The following is a 26,165-nucleotide window of genomic DNA, read 5'->3' on the forward strand; positions in this document are numbered from 1 at the left end:
GAATAATGTGATTCTTTTGGACTATACAGCGTGTTCGCCTGAACTGAACCCCATTTAAAATATTTGGGGGTGGATGGCAAGGGTAGTCTATAGAAATGGACGTCAATTCCAAACAGTGCATGGTCTTCGTGAAGCCATCTTCACCACTTGGAATAACAACCCAGCCAGCCTTCTGCAAACGCTTATATCGACCATGCCAAAGCGAATGTTTGAAGTTATTCGCAATGACGGCCATGCAACTCACTACCGAGACTTCTTGTTGGACATTTCCTACCCTGTTTACGACTTCTTTTTGGTATTGTCTTAAACTTTTGACTAGCTAGTATTTAGGCTAATTTCATAGTGTTCACATTTTCCCTATTAAATGCTAAAAAGGTTTTTATTTTTATTTTCCATTTTCTTATTTTCATCTTTCGAAGCTCTATTCAAAATAAGTGGTTGAGTCTAACAACGGAAAACGCATATTTTTCCTTTGTTTAATGGCCTTAAGATTTTGGCCAGCAGTGTGGCCTATCTTTCGATATACTTTACTGTCGCTTAATCCGCTGTCGTCGAGTTGGCGATCGCTCAATTGCCACCGAACTTGTCTGATATACTTTGGACGGGGTTATGCGCATAAATTTAAATTTTACCATTGTTAGGGGTGGATAGTGGCTGGAGGAAGAGGTCTTGTGCACCTGACTCTCCTGGATATTTAAAAGTTCAATGTACCCAAATACCCACAAAGAAGAGGGATAGTGGTGATTACTTAAAGACACACATGTATAAACCATGTCAACATACGCATATACAACATATGCATAGAAATACACAACATTACAGTCACTAAAATGATCGAGTTCATAAGCATAGTGTTATTGGGAAGAGAATTGTACCTCATGTAATACATATACACATAACAACAATATAAACTTGATATCAAAATGTTCCTTCCTGCCTTTTTTTTTTTTTTTGAAACTGAAAACTTATCTATAATTTCTTTGTAATTTATATGTTCGAATTCGTTATTTTCAGAAGTGAAAGAGAAGATAAACAATCTAAGGATACTTTGTTCTGTAAATAGTTCTACACTGTTTTTAACACAGAAAACAACCTTTTACCCATAGCAGTGTCTATAGAAAATCGCGAAACAAATTATCAGCACGCTTTCTAATTTTGGAAATGTCGAATGCAATTCATTTCCTACTAAATTATACACATCACTTGGTCAACAAATACTTTCGTCGCAAAATTTTAAAAGATGTGTTGTTTTTTCATTAAATGTCTCAGTATCTTATCAGTCATAGATAAATTAGATACATTTTCAAAAAATTTTTCTTTGTTATTTGTTGTAAAATCGTATAATATTTCATATCATTTAATAACATGACTAACTTTTAAGTGGATTGACATTTTGCCCCCCACTAGTACAGCGGTATATCTCTGGATTTACAACACTACAATCAGGGGTTCGATTCCCCTTGGTGGGCTCAGCAGATAGCCCCATATGGCTATACAACACTGTTGACATTTTCGGTAACTGGTCGGTCACAAATTCCAAAAAAAAAAGCACTAGAGATAAATTGAGCGACTCCATTTAAGTTCCTTGCTGGTACAGCGGTAAGTCTACGGATTTACATCGTTAAAATTAGTAGTTCTATTCCCCTCAGTGGACGCGATAGAGGGTCTGATGTGGTTTTGTTATAAGGAAAAAATAAACCTGTTGAGCGTACTACATTAATAGTGTTTACATTAAAGTTTTTTGTTTTTTTTGCTTCATTTTTTGTGAAATATTTTGTCACCAATGGTAAATAAATTACTTCAAAATCATGTTTTAATTCAAAAGAGATTGATTTCAGTTATTTTAAGTGTTTCTACCTTCAAAGTACTCAGCTCTGGGTCTTGTAGTGATAAATTTACAGCATTTACTTATTTTAATATTTTGGACCAACAAGAAATTGTTGGTTTTATTTCATAATCGTCAAACTTTTGAACTAAAAATGTAACTTCTGTTATAGCATTACTAATTTGTGTTGAAGTTTCACTAGTTTTCAGAAGAGCTTCCTCGATATTGCAGACATTTTTGTGATAGCATAAAAAGTCTCCTTTTCCAGACCATCTTTAAGACGCATACTTTTATCAATGCTGTATTGTTCCATAAACAGGCCATAAGAATGATCCATCTTTGTGTAGAAGCAGGAAAATAATACAAATACATTTTTCACAATATTATTGTGCCTTTTCAAAATAATATAATGCACAATATAATGATTGGCTCGCACAAGTATAAATAAGGCTGACGCTGCTTGCGTTTCAGTTCTTGAGGGAAGGCTGTATATTTTTCTGCCATATTTTAAGCAGTATCATTGTTTTGCCCTCTTCTGTTTTTGGTGTCAAGATTTAATTTGTTTCTTTGGGAATTTCGCACAAAGCTACTCGAGGGCTATCTGTGCTAGCCGTCCCTAATTTAGCAGTGTAAGACTAGAGGGAAGTCATCACCACCCACCGCCAACTCTTGGGCTACTCTTTTACCAACGAATAGTGGGATCGACCGTCACATTATACACCCTCACGGCTGGGAGGGCGAGCATGTTTAGCGCGACGCGGGCGCGAACCCGCGACCCTCAGATTACGAGTCGCACGCCTTACGCGCTTGGCCATGCCAGGCCTCAAGATTTAATATTTGAAAGGTATTTCACATTGCTGAAAATTTATAGGAATAAACCCAAAAATATTTCTCTTATTTTCCCGTCTTTTCCAGTATATGTTTTTATAAAAGTAAGTTTATCGATTTGACTTAACGTCCAGTGTTTTAACACAATAATTATGTAAAAATTAATTGAACTTTTAACTTCGTTTGTGAATTGAAGCTGATTTGCAATTAATTTTATGAACTAATCACAAGTTTGGTGTGACAACTAACTTGTAATTCCTTGACACAGTTATTGTAACGTTCCAAAGGAGTTTTAAAAAATCATATTCGCTAAGATACTCAAAAAAATTAAATAATTATCTTTCCTATTTGAATTAAAACGTTCGTAGTGGCTTCTAAATTCTAATGCTAGACAACTATTTTACAATGGCTTTTACGCTATCACGCCAACATCTTTCTTCTTATCCATTTGTTTTCTCATTTCATAGTTACTACGACCGCAGTTAGTCCAAATTTGCACGTATCAAATATGTGATCTTTAAATAACGCACACATGTTTGTAATGCTATAAACCAGCCATTCATTTTTTTCACCATTCAAATTTACATGATAATAATGATGTTCTTGCAAACTTCAATAACTATATCAGTAGTTATACCTGACCGTAAAGCCTGTGAGTAGTGAATATCTGGATTTTGATATTTTTTTGAATTTCAACTTGTATTTAGATTCGATCATTACTGCTGGTTGATGCTGTATTTATTGGATTACTACTGTTGGTTGAGACTATATTTATTGGATCATTACAGAATTCACCAGCATCTTCGTTAATCATTTTATCAAATGAGCTAACTTCTTCACATTCGGCTGCATGATGATCTAGGAAACTAGAAACTACTTCTATAGGCTTTATATTTTAGTTTTTTCTGCGCGAGACTGGCATAAGTTTTACATGCCACCGCTAGTACAGCGGTATGTCTCCGGATTTACGACGCTAAAATCAGGGGTTCGATTCCCCTCGGTGGGCTCAGCAGATAGCCCCGATGTGGCTTTGCTATAAGAAAAACACAAGTTTTACTTTTTTTTTTTTATCGCAGAGTTTGATGTAAAAGAAAAAACATTTTCGATTTTAAAATATCACCAGATACTTACATTTGCTAAATATCCTCCCGTAAAGCGCTTTTAGTAGTTATTCCCACTTATGGATTCTTTTATAAACTGAATGTCATTTGCCGGGGCAAAACAGCTAGAGGGTGGTAAAATGCATTTTGCAATTTATGGTTGTAAGCTGAAATTTGTGGTATCTTGCCTGCTTATGTATGTTTTTGAAATACAATTCTGGGAGATTGTTTGTTTGTTTGTTTTGAATTTCGTCCTTAATGCAGCAGTGAAAAACTAGAGGGAAGGGAACCCGTTTTTTCCACCCACAGTCAACTCCTGGGCTGTGCTTTTACCAACAAATAGTGGAAGTGACTGTCGCATTATAACGCCCACACGGCTGAAAGGGCAAGCAAATATTTGATTGGAAGAGTTTTGGGAGAAAAATGTGTGTTCATATATACAAGTTATCTTGTTGTCCGTAAACATTATGGTTTGGTTTGCTTGTTTTGAATTTCGCGCAAAGCTACACGAGGGCTATCTGAGCTAGCTATCCCTAATTTAGCAGTGTAAAACAAGAGGGAAGACAGCTAGTCATCATCGCCCATCGCCAACTCTTGGGCTACTCTTTTACCTATGAATAGTGGGATTGACCGAAACATTATAACGTCCCTACAGCTGAAAGGGCGAGCATGTTTGGTGCGACGGGGATACATACATTATGGTAGGTTGTATGTAATGTTATACTTAAATGTTTGTAATTTGTATACGGTATGTAGAAAATGCAAGCATACACACATTAATGATATGCAAATAATTTGATAATTCAAGTATTTTTAAAGAAAATGTCTTCTAAATTAATAGCAAGCTTTTATTTAAAAAAGTGTGTATAGAAATACGAAATTAAAAATCCTAATTTTTTAAAAGAAATATTTACTTAAGTTTATATTTGTTTTCACTGTTTATACTAGATTCTTTTTGAAAAATCCAAAATAATTAGCAGTTCTTCCTGGAGCCAGTAGAATGCATCTCATTCTGGGATAAGCAACACGCATTTGGTTCTCACAAAGTCAGCAGTTACAGAAGTATTGAACCTTGGTACTATAGTTACATACATAATGTATGGTTGTAATTAGTATGGAGTTTTGTTAACCATACAATACAGTTAACACTGAAGTTTGTGGGTTTTATCTGCATGAACATGCATGCATAAGTTTGTTTCACAGTTATTCCCATAAAGTCTGACCATTTAATGCAGTTTGTCTGTGACTCTTTCAGTACCTTCACAGCCCTTAAGTGCATGCAGGGGGACTTTATGCAACATTGGAAATTAAATCTTCAGAGTGACAGTATCAGCACATTAATATTATGCCAGTTATTAACTGGGATATACAAGGAATTCTGGCATATGTTTCAGAATAAAAGAACTCATATCCATAATTCACATTCTAAAAAGTGGTGAGTGAGATCTTTTCTTCATCTTCATATTTGTCCTTTTCTTGGTAAAGCCATTTGCCAGTTAGATCTAACAATTGAAGTTGACTGATTCATAAAGTAGGATGTATGTTATCTGGTGCTCTAAATAAAACATTCCTCTTTTAAAGATTCTGAAAGTAAAAATATTGTGGAGCTCAAAGAATTTTGTGAAACTGTTTCATTTCTTCTTTAGTAAATATCCTGAGCTGATTTTATAATTACTAATTTTGGTGCTCAAGATTCTGATTTCATTTTTTTTTTCCAATTACTTGGTTGAGACTTCTAGGTTTATATGTTATATGGGAGTCCTCTTCTTTCTCTTTTAACCCTTAAATGATTACATATTTTACTGATTTTACTTTTTAGCAGCTGTTTGGTGCAGATAGCCCAGTTGCTTTGTGCCAATAAACACTAACCAACCAACCAACAGCAGGAATGTTGTAGATAGCAGCATCAACTGATGATAGCCATGTTCAAGTGTTAAAGGCTCTGAAAGTAAAAATATAATGGAGCTCAAAGATCTTTGTCACACTGTTTCTTTTTTTCCTTTTTAAGTATCCTGAGCTGGTTTTAAAATTACTAGATACTTGACTCCGAATGTAATTCAAGGTAATGAAATTGACCCAAAATAGAGGTTTGTAGTTTGAGTATATAATGTCTACAATATCTCCAGTATTGTTACTATCTCTACTTGCAGGTTCTTAGATTTCAAATTTCTTATTTATCTTGAATACTGAGTTTTTATGTTCAGCTGTGAGCAAAGGATTAGTTAATATGGTATCTAACTTTATATATTGTAATGATAATAAACTTAGTTGGTTGCTAGCTTATACAGTCATGATGATTTACTGTAGCTGTTGACTGCTTGATCACATTAGTTCAAGCTGCAAGATGTTAAGTTGTAACTGGAGATTGTAATGGAGATTTCTTTAAGAATGTAGTAAACATTTGTAGTTTCTGTATTACTAAATTTGCTATAATGCGTAGCAATAGGCAAATATATGCTTAGAATAAGACACAACCTCCACTAAGGGCTTTTGAAATTTTGCCAATAAGAAAGTAGCCTTTTCAGATAAAACATAGTCCAAAATAAATCTTTGTGTATTTTAAAGTAATTACTCTACAAATGTGTGTATTGAGTTTCTCTTCTTCTTCCTTTTTACTCCTTCACTTCATATATATATATATATATAATATAGGGGCTGGTTCTATAAAGACACTGTGTAGTGTACAAAGCACTGAACATCTGCATATCACACTCATCTAATGTTAATCTATTTGTAAGAAAATTAATTTCTTACTGGGGTAATGATACATTGTTTACACTAAAATTATGATTATTTTTTTTTTTAGCTTCTGTAAAACATATAAAAAAAACTTAATACTCTTATGCCCTTTGCAATATCTTATTCAGTATTCCATAAAAGGTTTAGGTGCAATATATCAAGCCATTTTTGTTGAAGTCTGGCAAGAAAATAATAATGAGAAGAATTAGAAACATGCTGTTTTGAGTGAATTTTCTTTTTCTCATAAATCTAACGTGCTGGTTCTTTTGTACATTTTTCATATGTTTACAACCTTAGCAATTAATATTAAATGTTTTTTAAAGTGTTGTTTGAACTGAAGATTTACTGTTTAAGGATTTTTGCTTGAACGTTCTAGTACAGTTATGTGCAATCCCATGTGATCACTATTATGGTGCATGTTATGTTCGTTATTCGGTGTTGTAAGAGTGACCTGCATAATATGAATAGCTTTTTGTTGCCATAGTCTTTTTAAAATTTTTTAACATTGAGTTGTTTTTTTTCTTCAGGAAACAGTAGTGGAACACTTTCCTCACAGCAGCCTTGGTGCACTCTGGCTTACTGGGAACTCAGGTCTCGGGTTGGTCGCCTTTTTCCCGTCCATAAAAATGCCGTCAATGTCTTTTATGACCTACCTCATGGTGATGGCTTATGCATAAGTGCCCTCACTAACACTGAAAAAATAAAGAACAACAGCATTCTTCACACCAGGCAGAAGATTGGTTTAGGAGTCACACTTTCCAAAGAAGAAGAGGGTGTCTGGGTATATAACCGGTTACAGTTTCCTTTATTTGTCAGTTCTCCTACCCTAGACTTGCCAAACACCAGGCCTCTAACTGTTCACAAAGTTTTACCAGGTTACTCCATAAAAATATTTGATTATGAAAAGTCTAAATGGTATCAGTGTTTGGAGGATATAAAACTTTCAAATGGGCCTTTCAACCATCATGCCGTCCACATTAGTTTTGCCAAAGGATGGGGTCCTAAATATGAGCGTCAGTGTATCACGTCCTGTCCCTCTTGGCTAGAAGTAATGTTCTCAATGGCCAGGTGACAACAGGTCACACATACATTATACTAGTCAACATGTGCAGTGCCATCAGGACTATCAATTTGAGAAAAACTGATGTTAATTCACACTTAGTGTTATGAAGATACTGCAAGGGTTAGACTGTCCACTTGTGGACAAAAATCCAAGTATTTATTATAAATGGACATTACATATAGTATTTAAGAGATTTTTTTATATCAGTGTATATAACAAATATTTATCTATTGCCTTCTTAAGTTAATCTTTTGATAATTTTTTTTAATTGCTTTTATTAGATTAGAGAAATCAAGAGATCATCCAAGTACAAATGCCTGAAAAAGATGTAAAAGATTTAAGATGTGTTTGTTGCTCTTGAAAATTACCCATTTATTTAGTCATGAGATTATTATTTTCTCTGTCTTGTAAAAGATATGATATATAAGAAGGCTTTATATACTCTCTAGAGTATTCACTAATACTTTTAGTCCATTAAGAGTGACATCTGAAATTTTCAGTGTGTTGTTTTTATGATATTTTATCATACGTATGTGGTGAAAGGAACTAAATATGTCATTTAAATCTTTGTATGTAGTAGATAATATGGTATTAAAGGATAAAACAAATTACATAGTGCTGACAGTTGCTTCATATTTTAATGGCCTTTTGATTAATAGTAATCCCTTGGACACTGCCTTCCATTTTGTGGTCATTGTGCTTGTCATTTCTATGGATTTAAATATCTGTAAAACTTTGAAAAATTATGATATCTGAAACTAGTTACTTTCATTTACTCCCAAGCTTCATTAGATTACCTGTTAATGGTGTTTTGTCTGTCAGTGAATGTGATAGGCAAAATATTTTCTTTACTCTCATTCCATAGTTTTGGTTTGTTTGTTTGTTTTGAATTTTGTGCAAAGCTACTCGAGGGCTATCTGCGCTAGCCGTCCCTAATTTAGCAGTGTAAGACTAGAGGGAAGGTAGCTAGTCATCACTACCCTCTGCCAACTCTTGGGCTACTGTTTTACCAATGAATAGTGGGATTGACCATCACTTTATAATGTCCCCATGGCTGAAAGGGTTTGGTGTAATGGGGATTCGAACTTGCGACCCTTAGATTACAATTTGAACACCTTAACACGCTTGGCCCTGCCGGGCCATACATAGTTTTGGTAATATTTTTCATTTCAACACCATATAATTTAGTAATATCATATTTACAAGAAGTTAAAAATTCTAAAAAGTTAGAATCTATTGCTTGTTCATAGTCTTGTCACAGACAGACCTGCAGCTGAACTTCTAATTGGATTTGCTAAGGATAGATAAAAGTTGAGGTGTTTATAGTGCCTTCCAACTTGTGCATTTAGTGAATTCCAGTGAGCACTATCCTTGATCATGGCACCACCAGCAGAAAACCTGATGACACTTTTAGTGGTATTTTTTGGGTATTCTGGTCCTAGAAATTTTAGAAGAATTAAGAATCCTTGGTTAGAAATTGTGAAGGATTTGAATTAAGGATTTAGTCCTAATGGACTCATTGCTTGGCTCTGGGATGGTTTTAGTCATGAGGTTGCCCCAAGCAGTCATCAATGCTGTGCTGTTACTTGAAAATGTACTAGCTGCTTAAATTATAGTTATAACTGTTTGTTTTCAAGATTATATCAAACTTGTGTCTTTTTCATGAGAAGTAAAAGGTTATGGTTTAATATAGGTTTCAGAGATAGCTAAGTTAAAACTTGAAGATTTTAGTGAAAGTATTACTTTAGTCCCTCCGAGATTGTGTGACAGAAAAATTTAGATTATACAATATTTGTTTACATGTTTTATATGACAAAAATGACAGATTATACAAATGTTTATGCAATATTTAAGCAAACATTTTTATTTTTATTGAAATTTTATACAAACAATGAATATAACATAAATACAAAATATATGATTTTGCAAAAGAATGTAACCAGAAGAGCTATCAATTAGGCTAAGTTCAATATCAGTGCACATTTTTTATGCAGATATACCTACAACTGTATACTCTCCACAAATTGAAATAAAACTAAAGGAAATTAGAATTTAGCCCAATAAATACACATTTGACCTTGGAGTACAAACTTTTGTTAACTAGACCAAATTCCCTGTATTTTTGATTAAACTGTAAACTACATTAGTTTCTAGAATAAGAATATGTTCTTCATTTTAATACAGCACAACCAAAACCTTTAATATATTCTTAATCACGTATGTCTTGCAGAAAATATCAGCATATAGACATTGTTTTGTTTCACACGAGCAGTGTTTGTTATGTGGCACTTGTAAAGTTTTGTAAACATTTATAGCACTTTTCTTTGTAGGATCTCATACTAGAGCATTTCAAAATTAACTGAAACCCAGGGTTTTTTACTATTGTGGCACTGCAGACAAGTTATTTGGTGGTACAAGTTAAATTATGTATCTCAGACTTGAAATCTTAATACTTCCTGAAAAAGATTTTTATTTGTTTGTCTATTAACAAACATACAGGATTGTAAAACTTTGTGCTTAAAAAAAACCAACAAAAGCATTTGCAGTATCCTACCATTTCCTCTACTTTGAAAGATTTTCCACGACCAGATCTTTTGCATTTTAAATAAACTGAAAGCAGTTCTTTCATATTTGCAAAAAAAAAAAAATCTACCTCTTTAAAAATATACATATGCTCTATATTTCAGTACTTTGTTAGTATGCTTGGCATGACCAGGTGGTTAGGTTGCTCTACTTGTAATCTCAGGCTTGTAGATTCAAATCCCCTTCACATTAAACATGTTTACTGTTTTAACCATGGGAGCATTATAATGTAACAGTTAATCCCACTATTCATTTGTAAAAAAAGTATCCCAAGAGTTGATGGTTGGTGGCAGTGACTAGCTGTGTTCCCTCTAGCTTTACACTGCTAAATTAGGGACAGCTAGTGGAACATGTTAGTAGCAGAATCAAACTGTAAATCTTCCATGTAATTGTGGATATTCTTTCTGAGGAAACTTATTGTTGAACAGATCTTTCATTTAGACGATTCTTTTGTACCTAGCAGTAAAATCTGTACTTAAAATATTTATACTCTTGTACTTCTCGAAAATGTTATAAAATGGACTTGTTTACAGTTTGATTTTTACACACGATAAAAAAATTTGCTGTAATTTTGAAGGCATTATTGTGATAAATATAAATGTAACAATAATTCAATTCAATTGCATCTAGATTGGTAGATATTACCATATTATCAGTGAATGATTGTTTTCAGAAAAAAATTAAACCAACAGGAGCAGGATGTTTTGAAGTCACCATACAGTACTGTTTAGAACTTGACAGTTTTTTCAAATTATGTGAAAGGCAACAATTTGTGTAAAGCATTATGAACTGTTTACATTTGTGTAAAGTAATACTGTAATCCTATAGACTGAATAGGTACAACCCTAGGTTTTTAAAAACATATATAAAAAAATCTTTAGAATATTAAAAAATAACAGTAACTTTCTGTATCACAAATACATATTATGGCATTTCTCATACTTTTGTGTAATAAGTTATTTAATCTTTTTATTATACCTCATCTAACTCTGTGTGTGAATTCTAACATCTTTTACTGTGTTCCTAGTAGTCTATCAAATTTTGCTTTGAAATTACTGTTTTTTTGTTTTTTTTGGTGAACTTTATTTTAGTAAGTTGTAAAAGACAACAGCATTGCCAAGATGCTTTTCTTTTGTATACTTCATTTAAACTAAAATGCTCTATTAAAGGTGTGAGTGTCAAAATGCTTCAAAATTGGTAGTTATAAGATTGACCTTCAGTATTTTTATTACAATTTAAACTAAAGTCATGTAAAGTGTCATTTTGTTATTGATTGTCATAAGGTTTGATCTAAATACAACTTCAGAGAAAAGTTATGTAAGCTCACTAAAGAACTGTATTCAATATGATCACTTTAGTATTTGACTAAACAAAACCTTGTGTTTACTTAGTATTGATATTGAATTTTTAAAGTAATTATGAAAATAAGCATTCCATAAATTAGAATTTATTTTTAGGGATACCTAGAATCTATAAACTTTATTTATTTAAAAAATGGCATACAATGAACATTAGTATTCTCAAAATGTGGTAATCTCTAGTAATTAATATTCTGTGCCAAGGTTTTGCTGCTTTTATGTGGTGATAGTTTTTGGCTTTATCACTTAGTGAATGTTCAGTCACACAAGAAATGTGCTTTTTTAGAGAAGAAGAAACATTTTCTTCTGACAGCTAATGAAACACAGTATGGATGTTACTAGCAAAGTCAGGCATTTAACATTTTTGTGTTAAACTGATGGTATTAATTACATTAATGAAAATATATTTAAAAAATGACAATATTTATCAGTCACTATTCTGAGCATGCAACTCTTGTATGTTAAAATTTTTATATATAAACTTATTTAGTATTAACTGAAAACTCCATGCCAGATGAGGCTATATTCTTATTACATTCTAACACAAACACACAGAAAAAAATGTGATTTTAAACAATATTCCATTGTAAATTTCCCATAAACTTTGTCTAAAATTAGGTAGTTGCATAATTATATAATTTTCAACTGGTAAACACATACTTTAAAATTTGTTCATGAAATCTCCAAAATTACCATCAGTTACTAAAAGGAAAGTAACAATAAAAAAATAGTTTTATTTTAAAAACAACCAATAAAGCTGAGGGTTTTGAACAACTGTGGTCACTGCTAAAAACGATATTTTGAAATAATGTCATCTTGTACATTTGTTTATAAAACTGTGTTGTAGTATAGTGAAAAGAATGTTAGAAAAAAACTAATATAAATAAAGTGCATAAATGTAAATGTTGTGGAATGTAGAAACGTGGGCATTATAGTATCCCAAGATGCACTTGACCAGCAGATAATTAAGTACCAGAATGAAAAGTTGTTTTCCAAATATGTGAACAGTTTCATTAATTGAAATTCAACTAACCGAAGGAAAACTGATGCAAGTGTTTTCATATTGAAATAAATTCTTTATTAACAAACAGCTTGTGAGTTTCAAGTTTTTTTATGGGGTATGGGTATTATGAGGATATTTGACAACAGGATGCTACAGTAACATGTGCCACAAGTTCAGTTTTTAACAATAATGGGATCATTTGTACGTGAGTGATAGCCACGCTAAGTTGAGAGAGACTTTGTCATTATTCAGTGACTCAACAGAGAGCACAATAATGCATCGGTTTTGTGTAGGCTCCTTGCAAAATATGTTCCACTGGGATATTCATAGATTCTTGGGATAACACTGCTGGCCACAATCTTAAGGCTAATTAACATAAAGAAAAAATATGCATTTTGCTTTGTTATACTCAACCACTTATTTGAGTAGAGCCTCGAAAGATGAAAATAAGAAAATGGAAAATAAAAATAAAAAACTTTTTAGCATTTAATAGGGAAAATGTGAACACTATGAAATTAGCCTAAATACTAGCTAGTCAAAAGTTTAAGACCATACCAAAAAGAAGTCGTAAACAGGGTAGGAAATGTCCAACAAGAAGTCTCGGTAGTGAGTTGCATGGCCGTCATTGCGAATAACTTCAAACATTCGCTTTGGCATGGTCGATATAAGCGTTTGCAGAAGGCTGGCTGGGTTGTTATTCCAAGTGGTGAAGATGGCTTCACGAAGACCATGCACTGTTTGGAATTGACGTCCATTTCTATAGACTACCCTTGCCATCCACCCCCAAATATTTTAAATGGGGTTCAGTTCAGGCGAACACGCTGTATTGTCCAAAAGAATCACATTATTCGCCATGAAAAAGTCCTTTATCCTGCAGGCATTGTGGATTGCAGCATTGTCCTGCTGAAAGATCCAGTCATTTCCATACAAGCGAGGGGCTTCAGTCTATAAGGATGCTCTCTCCAACATGCCATTGTAGCCAGCTGCTGTTTGACGCCCCTGTATAACCTGAAACTCCATTGTTCCATGGAAGGAAAAAGCACCACAGATCATGATGGAACCTCCTCCACTGTGTCGTGTAGAATATGTGTCCGGTGGGATATCCTTATCATGCCAGTAACGTTGGAAGTCATCTGGACCATCCATGTTATATTTTTTCTCATCAGAGGACAAAACCTTCTTCCACTTTTCTACGTCCCATGTTTGGCGCTTCTCAGCAGCAAAGTTTAACCGAGCTGTTTTGTGGTGTGGAAGGAGGCGTGGCCTTTGAAGACGTTTACGGTTTTTAAAGCCTTTCCCTCGTAGATGTCGTCTTATTGTTCTTGAACTGTATTCTGCATCCATGAGGGCCTTAATCTGGTTCGACGATTGGCTGGTGTCTTGCCGGACAACCCGTCGAATCCTCCTGCTCAACGCCGGCGGAATTTTCTTGGGCCGACCACTTGAAATTCTCGTTCCGTATTCCTCAGGGTCTTTTAAGAAATTTGCAACAGCAGTTTTACTATGCCCAATCTCAACAGCGATGACGTAGCTTTTGCAGCTCGACAATTTTGCCACGTTCAAACTCTGTCAACTTTTTAGCCTTTGTCATGTTTTTACCCAATGTAACACAGGAGGTGTCAGTGGGAGATGTTGACAACGCTAATGCTTGAACACAAATGACTAAATTTCGTTACGTGTTTACCGAGTAACGCATCGTTTCAGTATGGTCTTAAACTTTTGACCAGCTGGCATTTAGGCTAATTTCATAATGTTCACATTTTCTCTATTAAATGCTAAAAAAAGGTTTTTATTTTCCCTTTTCTTATTTTCATCTGTCGAAGCTCTACTAAAATAAGTGGTTGAGTCTAACAACGCAAAATGCATATTTTTTTTCTTTATGTTCATTGGCCTTAAGATTTTGGATAACAGTGTATTTTCTTAGTAAATATTACCATTTCACTGTCAAAATTTTCTCATTAGTATTATTGATGATAGAAAGCCCACTACATTTTCAATCAACATCTTTCTGGTCGGTTGATATAGCCAACTTTTTATCAGAAAGTCTCAATATCGTAGATCAAATCCTTTGTTTCCATATGCATAATATTCTGTCATGTGCTTTTTTGTGCAATTAATCTATTTTTGCTATTCAACAATCATAAATGACTATATAAAGTCTATATATCTTTGTAAGATCACAATCACGTATGCTTTTATATACAGGGGCGGTCTTAATCATTCTGGAGTCTCGGGCAGAATTCAGTAAATGGGGTCCCATAATTATAAAAAACTCAGAAGTAGATTAAAAGCATAGCACTTGGGCCCCGGGCAACTGTCGAGTTTCCCCAGTAGTTAAGACAGTCTATGGTTGTTTACATTTATCCCCATTACACATTGTCATACTCTAGTAGGCTAAAACAGATTACACCTGGATCCTGCATAAATTAGTTTGGTTACGTTTTCAGGTCATCTTCTCATCTTATGTCTCAATAGCTGTACTTCTGTAATGTGCTGAATCTAGAAGCCGTCACACTGAAATCGGTTTTATTTCAGACATCATGAAATAAATAATTACTGAAAGAATTTAGTTGAATTAAGACTTTTTAAGCTAAAATTTGTATCAGTTAAGAGTTAATACTTGCGCTACTGCTATCGTATGCCAATTATACTCAGATGAAACACAACTACATTACTGTGTGTAAAAACACCATGCATTCTTGGAATATATTGCTAAAAGCTCGGGTAGTTCAGATGACATACTATACAGAATTATTGTTCCACATCAGGAAGTTTCACTCAGTGACACAGAAAACAAGGGTCGCAATGCCCTTTCAGTCATTCATTTTCAACCACTTGATCATTCTAAGTAGTGAAGTAAACCATACAAGAATTATTCGATATTTGGCAGATATCCACTATAACACTATGTAACAAATTTTTTACTTTTTCTTGTTTCTAAGCAGAAAGTGTTATTTCCCAACTGCTTATGCCTGAAGTAAATGGAAAAGACCTAGTTTGCTCTTCAAACCTTGCTTTTGTGACCTGAGAGCGTATAATGAAAACATGACGAGAGACTATATTTGTGGGCTAATACGTGAAATTTTTGTTACATAGTGTAATGAAACTTTGCTTGATATCTCAGAAACCAAAGGTTGCTATGCCATTTGTGTTTTTTAAATTTTACAATAAAGAAAGACCATTTCAACTGTGTAATAATTAAGTGGAATATGAATAACGCAATGCATACATTTTGCTATGAATATTGATTGGCAGTTCAAAAATCAAGAATCGCCATTTCCTTTCAGTCAGTGATTCCACAGTCTGTCTTAGTTTTCTATGATAATCTAATCCCACTACCGACATCAATAGCTCAATTAACCTGCGAAACTGTCTTTTACCTTTCTTACTCAAGCAGTTCATCATCTAGTTCAATTTGGACAACCAGATAAGTATTTTCAGCTCTTTCTTCCTCGTCAGATGAAATTATACGACATGTGACAGCGTTCTCATACTCCTCTGTGTCGTTGGTTTCAATCTCAGATTCTGGATCAAGCCTGTGCAAGAGAGTTTCGTTTATGGTGTATAATTGCAGTTTTCGACAAGCTCGATGAACTTATGGGTGCCTTGAATCTTTTGTAACTCATACATCAGTGAACTAGTATTTTGGAGTAAAAGGTAATGATCTATCTAGCCAAACCTGATCTGCATCAATACTGCTGGCATGTACCACATACAAATATAATACTTTTACCGTATTGTAATAACACTTTTTCCAGTGTGGAACTAGCTGTTTTTTCCAAGTTATATATGGACAAAATCTAAAGTATCTTGATGAATGTAGACCTTTATGGCTCCATGTTTCCTATGGGATATGATCATACATCACAACAACAGGGAAACAAGAACTAAGTTACGCACTGATTAACAGTCATGCCATAATATAATATTTTTATGCTTTATGCTATACTGTTCTGATAACATTATAATAAGCTATTAGGTTGAGGAATAATTCGTGAGCGTTTTTAAATAATTTCATTCAAGCATTACATGCAAGACTATACAATACTTCAATGCATGAACACATTACACCGAAAACATTTATTATGATACTTTATTTCATGTAATACCTAGGTATATAGTATGCATTGTTTTAAACGAAATTGCAAGAAATTAAATGCGAAAAGCAGATGGTGTCGAAAACGCTCGATTTTGTCCAGTTGACATTCCATTTAATGAGCTGAAAATGAAAGCAAAAATTAAAGACATATGAAAATCAAACACACCATCTATTAGAGCAAAAAATTATCTACCAAATGACATGAAATATTTTGCGAAAGCGTTTCATTTATGAATATATTTTGTTAACTTGAAAAAACGCTCACGAATTATTCCTCAACCTAATACATTTCTCGGTGAGCTACATACAGTGCCATATTATCCAATAGGTCCGGGCCCGAGAGATTAGGGTTTATAGGACCCGCTGCTCATTGATACTAAACAACAAAAAACGTTTCATTCAACATAATTTAATATATTATAATGTGTTTTTCATATGCATTATAATATAAGATATGCCTATATTTGTGAGTTTACTTTCACTTAATTATTCAATTTTATGGTCTAATTTGTTATGTTACGTTTATAAACTGACACTTTTAAAGGTAGCCATCTTTTTAGCAGGCCTAAGGGCTCACTCAGCCTTAAGCCGGTATTTATTATCTATGTTTATTTTATGTGTAATAAAATACAAGATCAGGGATCGTATTTAAGAATTTACCCAAAGCTCGTTATATCAACGGTTCTTTAATCTAGCATAGTATTAAATTTTTAATGCCATAAATTGAAAAAAAAAAGTGACCAAAATTTGCCCTTGAAAATGTTACAGAAACAGATAAGGTCTGTTACACAGTTCGTTACTTTTACTGCGATTAAACTGAATGACTGATAAAAGGCATTAATAAGTTAAATCTTTCCACATAGGCAGTTAAAACTTTGAGAAAATATACTCAAAAATAGATTTGTTATATCTACAAGTAACATAAATACAGTTTGTATAAAGAAGTATGCTTAGATGTTCAACGCTTGTTTTGTTTGTTTTTAATTTCGCGTAAAGCTACACGAGGGCAATCTGCGCTAGCCGTTTCTAATTTTTGCAGTGTAAGACTAGAGGGAAGGCAACTAGTCATCATTACCAACCGCCAACTCTTGGGCTACTCTTTTACCAACGAGTAGTTGGATTGACCGTCACATTATAACGCCCACATGGCTGAAAGGGCGAGCATGTTCGGTGCGACCGGAATTTGAACCCGCGACCCTCAGTTTACGAGACGAGTGCTTCAACCACCTGGCCATGCTGGGTCTGTTGAACACAATTCAGTTAACTTTGTCATATAAAACGTGTTGTATGCAAAACAAAAATTTAAGAAATATAAAAAAACGAACAGTTAACTTTGAGTTAAAAACGAACTTTAAGATTAAAGAGTACTGCTTTAAATACTTACAAAACACTACTTAAAAATGCATGGAGAATCTACTGTAATAATATTTTCGTCAAAATTATCAATAACTACATTTTGCTCAGAAAGATTTGCTTGTTTGTCTTTAAACCTAATGAACTACCTGCACTTTATTCACCATGGGTATCGATACCCTGGTCTCAGCTTACCGTTCAGTCATTGAATGCTTCTGAAACGTGCAGAATCGTTTCTACTATAAAAACCACGAAAGATATTAATCGAGTGTGTAGTTGTTTCAAATACATAAAAAAGTTTACTTAACACTAAATAAACATACATAGAAAATGTTAAAGAATAAATATATCTTTCATATAAATACCTTACGTTAATACTGATTATTTACAGAATTTTCAATAATTAGTCAAACTGTCCTGTAAAGTGAAAAGCAATATATTTGAATTTAACTGTATTATTATGACACTTCGTTCAACATTGTGTTTTTCATATTAAGTTTAACGTGGAAAAAAATCAGTTGTAAATTTAGCTTAATGAAACGCAGTCGTGGTCTCCAAGGTATTTACTGAAATGTCAAAATTTAGTGAAGAAAATAATTTGTAGTTCATGTGTATCACTTAAATATGTTTTGTTTGCCACTACAAACCCACAGATTCACGCCACGCTACAGACTCTTTACAACTTGTCATTTCTTATAGTCCCGCCGCTCACCACATGGACAAGTTCCACATTTTACGAGATGACTTCTTAAAATCATTTTCACTAATCAACCTGAAGCTGCCTATAATACAGTTTGGGTGAGAAGGGTACTGCAAAATGTGTCATCTGTCCACCAATAGTTATCGAATTTGTATTTTAACATTGTAAGTCCATAAACTAACTAATGACTCATGTATTGGTGAACTTATTTGTTTCTCTTCGAACTGCTCCCCAAGTGACTCAGCAGTATGTCTGCGGACTTACAACGCTAAAATCCAGGTTTCGATACCCGTGGTGGGCAGAGCACAAATAGCCTATTGTGTAGCTTTGTGCTTAGTTCAAAACAACAACAACTCTACGAACTCCCTTTATAGTTTTGGAGCTAGCAGAACCAAACATGACAGGCGAATTCAGGATGGGCTTGGCATATCCTTATATTTTTAGTATACTCTCTCTAATAAGGGGACTAAAACATGTCCAGAAGGTACCCAGACATAGATGGGATGTGCAAATTGGTTTTCAGGGTCACTAAACCCAAATACAACATCAAAAGTTTACTTCCTGACCTCCTTCAAGATTCGGTAAATACTATATTTGAAACTATAGTTAAATCCCACTCACAGGGCAGCAGGAATAAACTTCACACACTTGCTCAGGTAACACAGTCTGGCGTCCTAAAGAAAGTTATTTTTGGGCATGGCCCCCATCCTAAAGGTAGCTATAGAAATAATTGTGGATAATAAGGTAATTTGATCGGTACACTGGGGCATCTGTGAATCATGAGGGAGCCTTTGAATCCTACAGCCGAACACAGATATTTTATATCAGTAGGCGTAATGGAAAGTTAAGAATGAGAGGCAATCGTAACACATTTCTATGAATCCCCCCAGTGGCACAGCAGCTATGCCTATGGACTTAGAATGCTAGAAGTCGAGTTTCGATGCACGTTGTTGGTAGAGCACTGATAGCTCTTTGTGTAGCTTTGTGCTTAATTAGAAACAAACCTACCAGGAATATAACTGTACGGAAAATTTTGTACTATCTATCGTCCTGGCTATATGGCCTTCCTGAAAACCTTGGTTAAAAGTTCTACCACTTCTTCAGACGTCCCTTTTCCGTGCTCACATTGATAAGTGACCATTGACAACTGAGCTGAAAGACAAATTTTATACGAAGAGATATTTCACTCATCTATCAGAGTTGCTTACTGCGTAATTTTTGTTTCAAGATATGTACTGGTAAAATGGACACGAGGTCAGTAGGTGATCGCAAATCAAATATATCGTTGACATGACAACGAAGACAAATCTCTATCCTAACATTGTAATGAAAAGAACCAGTAACATTCACATCTCCAACTTGTAGTATTATGACCTGACTCAAAGGATGCTACACGAATGAGAGAAAGGTCATAGTTTGTTTGTTTGTTTTGAATTTCATACAAAGTTACACGAGAGTTATCTGCGCTAGCATATTTGGTATGACGAGGATCCGAATCTTGGATCCTTGGACTACGAGTCGGGCGCCCTAACCACCTGATCATATAATAGTCATAGACTAGCTGAGCTGTGTTTCTAGCGCCTGAGCGTTGATATTTTGAGAGTTTTTTTTTTCTTCTAGCTATAATTTGACATATTTGGAAAAGTGCAGAAAAGCAAAACAAATCACACACATGCTTGTAGATGGCTGCTGTATTGGCGATAAGGGAAAGCATTTACTTTCACATTATAAGGAGACTTACTTTCTAATTAATGTATATAATAAATATAGCCTAGTTGAGAAAGGTACCACGAAATTTTCCGTACAGGTATATATATCCCTGGTAGGTTTGTTTGCCTGTAATTAAGCACAAAGCTACGTAAAGCTAAAAACGTGAAATATAACACGAACTCATTGTCTGTTTATTTCGATCATTGTACTTTTGCGTATCCAATCTATTGTTTCACTTTTCCACAAAGCTGATCATGCAGATTACCTGTTTACATGAACAAACGAAATGTCGGGATTAAAGGTGTATGATCCCTATTTACATGAACAAACGAAGTGTAGGGATTAAAGGTGAATGATCCCTATTTACATGAACAAACGAAATGTTAGGATTAAAGGTGTATGATCTATAATCCACTGGGCGTTAAAAACAAGAAATACACAAAGCATTAGACCAGAACACACTCAGTTCACCGCATCGTTTCAAAGAAAAACAAGTAAACCGTCTAATTTAATGAAAGTCGTCACGATTTAAAAACAAACTGCTGACTACATACTTTCACACGAATGCTTCTTACTATTCTAAGCTATAAAATCTTACCATAAAGAACGACTTCCAGCGACCACCCGAAGTAAGCCCCCATGCGACTTCCTCATAACCGCCGCACAACATCCCTCATTTAAAATAAACCCAGACGCCGAGCGTTCTAACCCAAACAAGCAAAGATCAACACACACGCTCAAGAAAAATAAAACAAGATGGCACAGATAAAGCATACATTAATCCACAAAACCAGAACGTCCTATGACAATTCAGCAACAGCAGACCAACATACCCAAACCCGTACAGCTACTGAAAACAAAGGAAACCAAGCGGACGTTCACCCTGAAAGTGTATCAATCCAATCACCATGGTAACTTCCGTTCCTAATTCACGAATCTACCAACAAGACGTTCTTCTTCCCTCACCGATGATGACACTTCTAATAACAGATTCCTGTTGAGTCATAAAACACCATTAAGTCGTCTCCTTTTCAAGAATATCCCACAGCCTTAGTTAAACAGAAATGATATATTGCTTTTAGGTCCATATTTCCTTCCTTCAGTGTTATCCTAATGTACCCTTAATTCCATTCTGATTCCACCCGGTACTGGTCAGCTAAAATATTCAGCGCCTGAAAGTGAAAATGGATTTTCACAAAGCACTCCTGTTTCCCCTTCAATAAATTTTCCAGGTATATGATTTATAGATCCCAACTCCCCACAGGACCAATAAGAGTCGTTGTTTTACCTGGAGTAAGCATGAGAAGATATTCAGACATCCGCAAATTTCCCGACCTTCTTTCAGCTTGACATCTGCAACCTAACTCAATTATGCACCAGCCAAACTCAACATCTTTCACAATCTTTCAATTACAGCCCTACTCTGTAACCACGTGCAGGGAGTACGTAAACACCCACTTCTGAACGCTCCTAATTCCCGATATTTCCAGTAAACCCACGGAGATCTGAAATGGAAAAAAATATGTCAAGTTTATTCTTCTGTTTCTTCTATTTCACGTGGCTGTGCTGAGTATTACTCATTTGAACACTACAAGTCTTTTGAATTTTGATCTGAAGTTGGAACAGGAGTTTAGTTTTCGAACTGAACGCACAACGATTTTGTGAATGTTAGGTCTCTATTATTGAAATCACGCACTCTACTTCTTTAGTTAAAACTTGATTTTAATAATTTTAAAACGCAAAAAAGGTCATTTTATGAAGTCCACGTTCAGTGACAAAATGTTCGTCTATTTTTTTTTATTTTTACATGCGATCTTCGACTTTTTTGGGTACTAGATTTAAGAGGGATATCTAATTGGCGCATTCGTCCATGTGTCAAGTTGTCATTAAGGTTATAGTACTAGTACTGCGAAATATTTTAGACTATGTCTAAAACGCCTTCAACGTCCTGTTGTTTTAATGTTTCTTAATTATTTGATTACAATGTTTAGGAGTGTAGAAAGAGTATTACGCTAAAATTATCAATGAAAAACAAGTGAAAACAAGTTGTGAGTCACCTGTCTTTAAGCAACAGACATTAGTTGGAATGATATTTAGTTAAATATTCTTTATAAAAAGAAAATAAAAAGAGACCATCAAACGTAAACAATTATAGTTATATTTTCATATTTTCGGTAAATTAATTTTGTAATGATGAATGCACGTCAGCGGTATATTTGCGGACTTACAAAGTTAGAAACCAGGTTTCGATACCAGTGATGGGAAGAGCAAAGATAGCCCATTTTTTTCACCATAATTTTCACCAAACAAATAATAATTAGTAACTAACGAACACTCGTGCGGCACATAGGGAGTGTGTGATAATCTCAAACTTTAAAACTCCAGTTTTTATAAGTAATGATAAAACGATACAGAAATTCAGCTACTCAGCTTGCCAGTTAAGATATTTCTTGTGAGAAACCTGCCCCGCCTGCTTGTCAGGGAAAACCAAAAGAAACACGTTTCTTGATGTCGAAAATCCAACTTGAAATAAAAATGTGTCTCAAAATGGCTGGTATGGGTATTAGCACTTTTATTGATAAGAAAGGAAGAACGTTTCGACCTTCTTAACCTGAAGATGACCTAGGAAAATACAAAATAAACATGATTCTGCTTCATCTGAATCAGTTTTAAAATTAATTCAGTAAAGAAATGACACGTACAAACTTTTAAGGCATTAAAAATCTATAATTTTTATCTACAACAACAAATATGTTTTTATTTATTATCATCTTAGAATTCCAGAGAGTGACACTCCGTGTTCCTTTATAATTTACCAGGCATGGCCAGGTGGTTAAGGCACTCGACTCGTAACCCGAGAGTTGCGGGTTCGAATCGCCGTCACACTAAACATGCTCACCATTTCAGCCGTGGGGTCATTATAATGTTACGATCAATCTCACTATTCGTTGGTAAAATAGTAGCCCAAGAGTTGACGGTAGGTGGTGATGACTAGCTGCCTTCACTCTAGTTTTTATAACGCCCTCATGGCTGAAAGGGCGAGCATGTTTGGTGAACAGGGATTTGTACTATCTAATCAATCAACTTCACCTGTTATCACATGATGAATTATTTATCTTGTTTCTCTCTATATAAATGTGTAATTTATATTAAACTCAGGACATCATGAAAGAGAGAAAAAAGGAAACAAGTGTCGCATTATAAAGAAAATGAAGATAGAAAAGCTATTTAAATGTTTCCTTTTGAAACTGAGATATCAAAATATATATAATATTACAGTTTGATTTATTAATGTGTACATTGAAAATATATCATTTTTATTAAATTTTGAATGTAGCTTTTTGTTCGTGTTTGAATTTCGCGCAAAGCAACTCAAGGGCTATCTGCGCTAGCCGTCCCTAATTTAGCAATGTAAGACTAGAGGGAAGGCAGCTAGTCATCACCACCCACCGCCAACTCTTGGGCTACTCTTTTACCAACGAATAGTGGGATTGACCGTCACATTATAACACCCCCACGGCTGAAAAGTCGAGCATGTTTGATGCGATCGGGATTCGAACCCGCGACCCTCGGATTACGAGTCGAACGCCTTAACACGCTTGACCATGCCGGGCCATTGAATGTAGCTATATCCAGATTGAAAGGATTAAGTATGTGACAAAAATGGAGAATAAAACAAATTGGGTTGTATTAGCTTTTGACAAGAAGTTGGAAATAGTAAAAATCCTCAAGAATAGAAAAACTGGCTCTTGAGTTCAGGCTTGGAAAAGTAAAATAAGTAACTCAAAATGAAATAGTGACAAAATTGAAGCATTCAAAGGCAAGTTATTTTCAAATGATTGAACTTTGGAGCAAAATAATATATAATAAACTGCTAACAATAAACTGGACAATATAATATACTTACGGTTTGCACAAAAAAGTCTCAGAGAATCTCACTATCAAGTCCAATGGTTAAAACAAGGACTCAAATGTTTAACAAACAATCAGAAAGTTATTGGTATTTTCAAGCTAGTTCCAGTGACTATTAACACAGTAGCAGATAGCTGGACATGAAAAGCGAGAAAATATAAGCAAGTAATGATTCTGATGGTATTTTAAAACCAACTTTGCTACACTCATGCCGTGAGAGGTGTTCAGTAGAGAAATAGTCTACACTTGTCATGAAATGAGACTTTTCTGGAAAACTCTGTCTTCTGAGACCTTTACCTGTATGTGAGAGAAAAGTGTATGATGTTACAAGGTGAGCAGAGAAAGACTGATGCTGTTTATATGTTCTAATTCCACTGGCTCACACAAGCTATCTCTTGATGTAGAAGGAATAGAAGCCATGATGTGTCAAAAACATAAACCGAAATGTCCTGCCTGTCACTTAATCAGGCTCAAAGATGTATGGTGAATGTAGCTCATTTCACATTATGTGTAGTGAAGTTTTTGCACCAGCTATAAAGATGTATCAGGTTTAAAAGAGAATAAATGTGAAGGCTATTTTGCTTCTTGATAATGTCCACCTCACCTATCTTCAGAACAACTACAACCTTCCGATGTTGATATTTATTAATACATGTTTGAATATTCAAACAACATGATTAAGCAAACTAGTATTGGTCCTAATTAATTTCAATTACTTTACTATATTCACTCACCTAAAGTCAACACAAAATCATGGTTTTCCTCATTCTTCACAATCACTACTGGAGATGTCCAACCCATCTTAAAGGATTATCTTACTTTGTACTTCAATATCTGCTCTATTTCAATGCTAGAAACATCTCACGCAAGGAAGTTACCTTATCATCTGTTTATGTGTCGTTATTATCCTATCCAATAAGACTTCTAGTCCTGCAACCACATAGGTGTATTCTACCTATGACTTATGCAGTCCTGTCCAATGTTTAACATTTGTGCACTTTTTATTACTAGAGTAATACCACGAGCTATACTCAAATCATCATGTCAAAAACATTTTAGCTTGTAGTTTAATAACCAGCACATGTTGGATTGTAAACATAAAGCAATGTGTTTCAATTGTAACTTTCATAATTTTCCAGTTCGTTGCCATTTGTTGGATTGACTCCATAGAGCACCATACAGAATTGTTTATTAGCAGAAATTCCCAAGGTACACGTGTATTTCACTGTTTGTGAGATCTGACTGGCCAGCATCGAATGTTTTATCACCGATTTGTTGTTCATTTGTTCCAAAAGAAATGCTAGAAGATAACTTCTGCCTTAGATCTATCCCTAAAATACCAGTGCTTGAAACAAGATTGGAACCAAAACTTTCATTGCCAAAGACAGCACTAATAACAAAGTGGAGTTATGTTTTTCACTCATCTTTATTAGCTAAATTGAAATGGTATTAACCAGCCAAATTAGAAGACATGCTTAAAACAGGTTAATACTGCAAATTTGATAAAAGTCCTAGCAGTTGCAATGTTTGAAAAAAACCCTTAAATCTTATAGTGTTTTTAACTAAAACATCTAGACCTTACATCTTACTATTTGAGGAAAGTCCTTTATTTGTGGCAAAAACGTTTTGGGCTTTATCAGTTCTGGATAATTGTTTTTACATTGTAGGTTTCTATAATTTTTTGAAGTGTACTATTGTTAGATATCTTAGTTTGCTGGTTGATATGATGGTGTTTTTTTTCTTTTTTTTGATACTCAGTAACTGGTTCATATTTCTGGTTCCTGATTTTGATTAAGACATGGAATTATATTTTTATCCTTAGAGCTTCTTTAACTTCACTGAGTTCCAGCGCTGTTCCTTGTCTAAGTTCACGTATTTCTGCTATTCAGTCT

The 26,165-nt window shown here is 34.4% G+C and overlaps 1 protein-coding gene across 1 annotated transcript in view; it reads left to right on the top strand.

Moving 5' to 3' along the window:
• LOC143232058 (mothers against decapentaplegic homolog 6-like) overlaps positions 1-8,166 on the top strand; it is a 34,273-nt gene extending 26,107 nt beyond the window's left edge. Inside the window, exon 4 of the mRNA XM_076467085.1 lies at positions 7,020-8,166. Within this exon, the coding sequence (XP_076323200.1) occupies positions 7,020-7,564 (545 nt within the window). The 3' untranslated portion in view covers positions 7,565-8,166. The remainder of the gene's footprint in view (positions 1-7,019) is intronic.
• Positions 8,167-26,165: the final 17,999 nt, after the last annotated feature.

Source organism: Tachypleus tridentatus, chromosome 11, assembly GCF_004210375.1.
Source record: "Tachypleus tridentatus isolate NWPU-2018 chromosome 11, ASM421037v1, whole genome shotgun sequence".
NCBI lineage: Eukaryota > Metazoa > Arthropoda > Merostomata > Xiphosura > Limulidae > Tachypleus > Tachypleus tridentatus.